Source organism: Sciurus carolinensis, chromosome 13, assembly GCF_902686445.1.
Source record: "Sciurus carolinensis chromosome 13, mSciCar1.2, whole genome shotgun sequence".
NCBI classification, from domain to species: Eukaryota; Metazoa; Chordata; class Mammalia; order Rodentia; family Sciuridae; genus Sciurus; species Sciurus carolinensis.
Window position 1 is genome coordinate 49,771,490 of NC_062225.1, and position 5,869 is coordinate 49,777,358.

Here is a 5,869-nt window from a genome sequence, read left to right on the forward strand (position 1 = left end):
TATTTTCACTCAGAATTGACAGAAGATCCTACCTCTCCTGACTTGCTTTTTTTTTTTTTTTAAAAGAAAGAAAGAAACAAAAAACTGATTTTATGCTTCTAGACTACTCTTTGACTTCTCTGCCCTTTTCTTCCGTACTCACCAGCTGCCAGTTCTTCTGATATGATATAATAGGGCCCTTTCCCAAGTCATTGACATGGGAGAATAGAAGCTCAAATAGAAAAAGAAGCAAATGAAAGCTACATTAAAAGATTATTTTGGTTTTGATTTCTCAATTTTTCTTGTTAGTCATTCTGAATCAACCTCTAAGTACCGCACCCCAAAGCACACACACCCCTTCTAGAAAGGGAAAGAGAGAGTGTATTCTCATCTACATGTATGTTGGGTATGTGAGATTTTACATTTTTCAATTGGGGGAAAATGATGAGACCTACGTGGTGGGATCAATACTCTCATTAGAAAAATAATCAATATTAAAGAATTTGTAATATGATGTTAGGATCAAATACAAGGGAGAAAAAGGTTTCCAATAGAATGGCATTTAATTAGATTATAAACTGTCCTACTGTCATGAGAACACTTGTTTACCAGAGCAATTCTACAATAAAGTTATTTTTGTTGTCAGATGTGCATTTACAAAGATCCAAATGCTCACAAGCTTTATCAAATGACAAAAGGTCCCTTTACTCTTCTGCTCACTGTGCAAATGGATAGTTACTTCAAAGCAGAATGTGGGTTATGAAACCATCTAATCCACTTTTCGTTGGTAGTGATTCATTTATATGGCTCTGAAAGACTGGGCATTTGGTCATTCATTTTTTTATCTTCTTCTATCCATCTGTGGTTATTTCACAGGTTTGGTTTAGCCACTTCCTTAAACAGCTTTAAAATAAATGCTGTGATGTGTTGCTTACAAGGAAATCTAAATTTCTGTAAGAGATCTTAGCTATTAAAAGCCCTGCCTTTAAATAACTATCGATCAGTATATCTTTTAAAAAGGTTAGAGAAGGTCTGGCACCATTGAATTAATTTGCTCACTTATCTTTACTTAAGAAGAATGGGGGAAAAACCCAAACCAGAAATGGTATCAGCTTGGGACTGTGGTTGAGTCCTGAGAGCACAACCTTGTACCAACTCTTTGGAAGGAAGAGGTATGTGGGTCAGCTGAGTGACAACAAATATATTCTTTGTGCTGCTGAGGACTTTAGACCATATGAGAATTCTGACACCCACCCTGTTCTCCTCAGCTCTGCAGATCTCTAGGTCAGAAATTCCTCTAGTCTCACATAGCTCTAGTCAGTTTTCCAGTGTCCACTGATTGTGTGTTGAGCTAACAGGAACCAATATGATAGAAGATCCCAAAGTCATATGGAGTTTTTCTCTCAAGTAATTTGCTTTCACTTAGATATTTTATGACTTCCATAATTCTATCCTGATGGCATCTTTTAATGATGAGAGATTTAAGCAAGTTCTTGCACACTGGGGTCTTTTATTTCTCCAACTTTCCATATATGTAGGGCACATGTTTAGAGGTAGCTTTGGTATGACCCTACTGTTTGTTATCAAACTACATCCATATTTGTTGGTAAATAGCTACTATCTTGAGCTTGTGGTCCATTACTCACTGGTCATCCTGGTCCCACCACAGCAACTTTGCCCCTCGCTACTTTCCAGAACTAACCAACAAGAACCAGAGCAAGATGGTCCCCCAAACCCAGCTCAGGTGCTGGGGTCAACACCCTTCCTGACTGGTTGCTGCCCTGTGCCATCTGAGTGTCAACTGCTTTTTGAACTTCAACCTGCACATAGGAAACCAACTTCCATTGGGATTGGCTTTGGGTTGAGCCAATCAGCAACCACTGAAGATAAACACAAAATTTTTGTAGACCAAACCATAGCGGAAGTTATAAGACTTAGATGTATTCTAAGAAATAATGTGAGAGGGACATTAAAGTTCACAGTGATCTTCTGGAAGGAGGAATAAACCATGAAACATCTGTTTAAAAGAGACCAGGCTTCCCCCCACATTCTGTTCTCAACTGTCAGGTCAGGTCAGTTTTTATTCCCTCTTACTCTGTGGAAGTTGTGAAGGTTATGTTCTGAATATAGAATATGATCGAGCATTAGCAGTTTGTCTTAATAACGTGGTTCTTACTGATGTGTGTAGGTAGTTGGTGACTCAGAATCAGGCCTTGTCTTGGTTACAGAATGTAGGTCAAATTCAGGGCAGGTTGGAAATTTTCAAATAGGATTTTTCAAATAGGGATACAGATTACCTAAGATGCAGATACATGAACATTTATAAGAGCCCAGGTACAGTACAGTATAAATCACCCATATGAACATTCTTAATGTATGGTAGATACATTTTGATTTGGACACTTTTGACAATGGATGTTTTTATTAGCTTGCTGGCTGTTTGGGCAAAGATTGAGATTCAAGTCAGTGATTCAAATAACATATAACATATAGATCAGCTACATTTGCAGCATTTTCACATTCTCTCATTTGATCATTCCAAAAACATTGTGTGGGAATTTAGTGAACTTAACCTGCAGGATGATGCTCAGAAAGGCATCCCTTTTCACAACAGATGTCTCAGAGCACTTCCTATGTGTACATTTCTATATGCTTCAAGAATGTGGGTAAGTCATATCTGCCACTCTTAGAAAACTTCTGTTTTAATGCCTATTACACCTTTGTATTTTTCTCTGATAGTAAGTGGATATTTCAGTTCTGCAAAAAGTAGAAATGTTTAATAAAGTGATTTGTGAAAATAGATATTGTGTGGGATTAGGAAAAGATAAATAGATTCAAGACAAGAAGGGTATCGAGGTCATGAGGCTGCCCTCTCTAAGTCAAAAGAAATACTTTTGTGTCTATTTGTATTTTTAGGTTGAAAAGTTAAGAGTAGACAAATTTAGATTTAAAACATATTTGTCAAATGAGCATTCCTTATTGCCAGGTCTTTTACATGCAATTTCCTATCCAACCTTTGAAAGGGGACTACAAGAGTGATGTTCATCTCATTTCATTGATGAATTACCTGAAGTTGTGAAGAGTGTGGGACTCTCACTTTCATGAATATGAAAAACTAAGAGCTACTCTTGACTGGAAACCTGTTTTCCTTTCTAGTTTCCAACTTAGTATAGCACTAAGAAGATGAATATTGTATCTTTAAATATTACAGTTCATTTCATTTAAGTCAATAAGGGACTATGGTGCTTATAGTATCGTATTTTAAGGTCTCTTATGTTATGAATATAGTGTCAAAATTTCTTATGTTAGAAAGAGGGACCTCAAGACAAAGCAGTTGAAAAATAATTGACGCTGCTATTAAGAATAATACTGTCGGCCCTCCCTCCCCGCCCTGCCCAGCTCCGCTTTTCCCGTCTGAGGTGGCGGTGGGCCTCACCTCCTCGTCAGCTCCAATTTACCTCTTCTATGCTCTTCCCTTTCCCTCAGCGGCCGGAGCACCTTCCCACCTCGGGGTGGCTGCAGAGCCTCTGCGCTTTCTCTCTCCTCGGATCCTTGGTCCTCGCCCTGCCCCGCCATGAATGAGGAGTACGACGTGATCGTGCTGGGCACCGGCCTGACGGAATGTATTGTGTCTGGAATAATGTCAGTGAATGGAAAGAAGGTTCTTCATATGGATAGAAACCCATATTATGGAGGAGAAAGTGCATCTATAACACCACTGGAGGATTTATACAAAAGATTTAAATTACCAGGACCACCACCAGCATCAATGGGGAGAGGAAGAGACTGGAATGTTGACTTAATTCCCAAGTTTCTTATGGCTAATGGTCAGCTGGTTAAGATGCTGCTTTATACAGAGGTCACTCGATATCTGGATTTCAAAGTGACTGAAGGGAGCTTTGTTTATAAGGGAGGAAAAACCTACAAGGTTCCTTCCACTGAAGCAGAAGCCCTGGCATCTAGTTTAATGGGACTGTTTGAAAAGCGTCGCTTCAGAAAATTCCTAGTGTATGTTGCCAACTTTGATGAAAAAGATCCTAGAACTTTTGAGGGTATCGATCCTAAGAAGACCACGATGCGAGATGTGTATAAGAAATTTGATTTGGGCCAAGATGTTATAGATTTTACTGGTCATGCTCTTGCACTTTACAGAACTGATGATTATTTAGATCAACCATGTTGTGAAACCATTAATAGAATTAAACTTTACAGTGAGTCTTTGGCAAGATATGGTAAAAGCCCATACCTTTATCCACTCTATGGCCTTGGAGAGTTGCCACAAGGATTTGCAAGGCTGAGTGCTATTTATGGAGGTACCTACATGTTGAATAAACCAATTGAAGAAATCATTGTGCAAAATGGAAAAGTGGTTGGTGTAAAGTCTGAAGGAGAGATTGCTCGCTGTAAGCAGCTCATCTGTGACCCCAGCTATGTAAAAGATCGGGTAGAAAAAGTGGGCCAGGTGATCAGAGTTATATGCATCCTCAGCCACCCCATCAAGAACACCAATGATGCCAATTCCTGTCAGATCATTATTCCACAGAACCAAGTCAATTGAAAGTCTGATATCTACGTTTGCATGATCTCCTCTGTACACAACGTGGCAGCGCAAGGAAAGTACATTGCCATTGTTAGTACAACTGTGGAAACCAAGGAACCTGAAAAAGAAATCAGACCAGCTTTGGAACTCTTGGAACCAATTGAACAAAAATTTGTTAGCATCAGTGACCTCCTTGTACCAAAAGACTTGGGAAAAGAGAGCCAGATCTTTATTTTCTGCACATATGATGCCACAACTCACTTTGAGACGACCTGTGATGACATTAAAGACATCTATAAGAGGATGACAGGATCTGAGTTTGATTTTGAGGAAATGAAGCGCAAGAAAAATGACATCTATGGGGAAGACTAACAGCAGTACACATTAATATCTAATTAGGACAAATTTAATATTTGACAAATAATGCATATTGTATGAAATCAAAATTGTAAGGCCTGCTTTTGTAATCAAAAAATGGAGAGATTGAAGAGCATTGTATCAGTAAATACTCTTCCCCTTCATCTTTCTAATATCATGTATTAACTTGTTTTCATGGAGTGGCTATTCAGAATTGGCCAGTTACCACATTCTGTTCAATTTAACTGAACTGGCTTTTTTTCTAGTGAAGGAGCAGTTTTAAACATTGTGATATCAATACAGAGAACTTGATACAGTATTTGTATCTTTTAATCAGGGTAGATTTCGCAGTTGTGTGCTTCTTCTGCTCAAGAGCTGGATTCATACAATTTGTGTGCCATCTTGACATTAAGGAGATTCTAAATTGAATATTCCCTATAACTACATTTTGTGTTAAGTATTATGGCAGGGCCCAAATACCATAGCCAAAAGTTTGATTTATGTGGGCATAAACTTCTAACCAAACTCCAGACTTAGGGATTCGTTTGGAGGAAGCCAGTATGTGGTTTTTTAACATAATAAAATTGATGAGAAGGGGAAAGGAACCTTTCATTAAAAAGCAGGTAAAATGTGGAAGCATCTTTTGTATCCCAGGTGTGGCTTCTTCAAATGGACCAAGCTGCAATGCAGTATTGATTTGACAGAGCCTCTACTTCAATGATGTCTATCCCAAAATGGCTCCAAATGATTTCTGTACTGCAAAATAAAGTCAAACTCTGGAACCCCCCCCCCCCAAAAAAAAAAAAAAGAATAATACTGTCAATCAGACAGTACTTTGAAGACACTCTATATGTTAAAATCTTCATTTATAAATAAATTATAAATATTATACATCTTTGACACACCACTAAGATTTTTGTTATTTAATGCATGCTGGTCCAAGCTCCTAGGAAGCATCACTTATTGCATTGACAGCATATCAGTAGCTGCTTT

The 5,869-nt window shown here is 38.3% G+C and overlaps 1 protein-coding gene across 1 annotated transcript; it reads left to right on the forward strand.

Moving 5' to 3' along the window:
* The first annotated feature begins 3,553 nt into the window (after window positions 1–3,553).
* Window positions 3,554–5,661, forward strand: LOC124963284 (rab GDP dissociation inhibitor beta-like). The gene has a single exon (XM_047522912.1). It carries the CDS (start codon window positions 3,554–3,556, stop codon window positions 4,535–4,537), a length of 984 nt encoding a protein of 327 aa, XP_047378868.1. The 3' UTR covers window positions 4,538–5,661.
* The last annotated feature ends 208 nt before the right edge of the window (window positions 5,662–5,869 follow it).

What these genes read in the sequence shown, in the direction of transcription:
- LOC124963284 (XM_047522912.1), top strand. Translation starts at nt 3,554, where the DNA reads ATGAATGAGGAGTACGACGTGATCGTGCTGGGCACCGGCCTGACGGAA.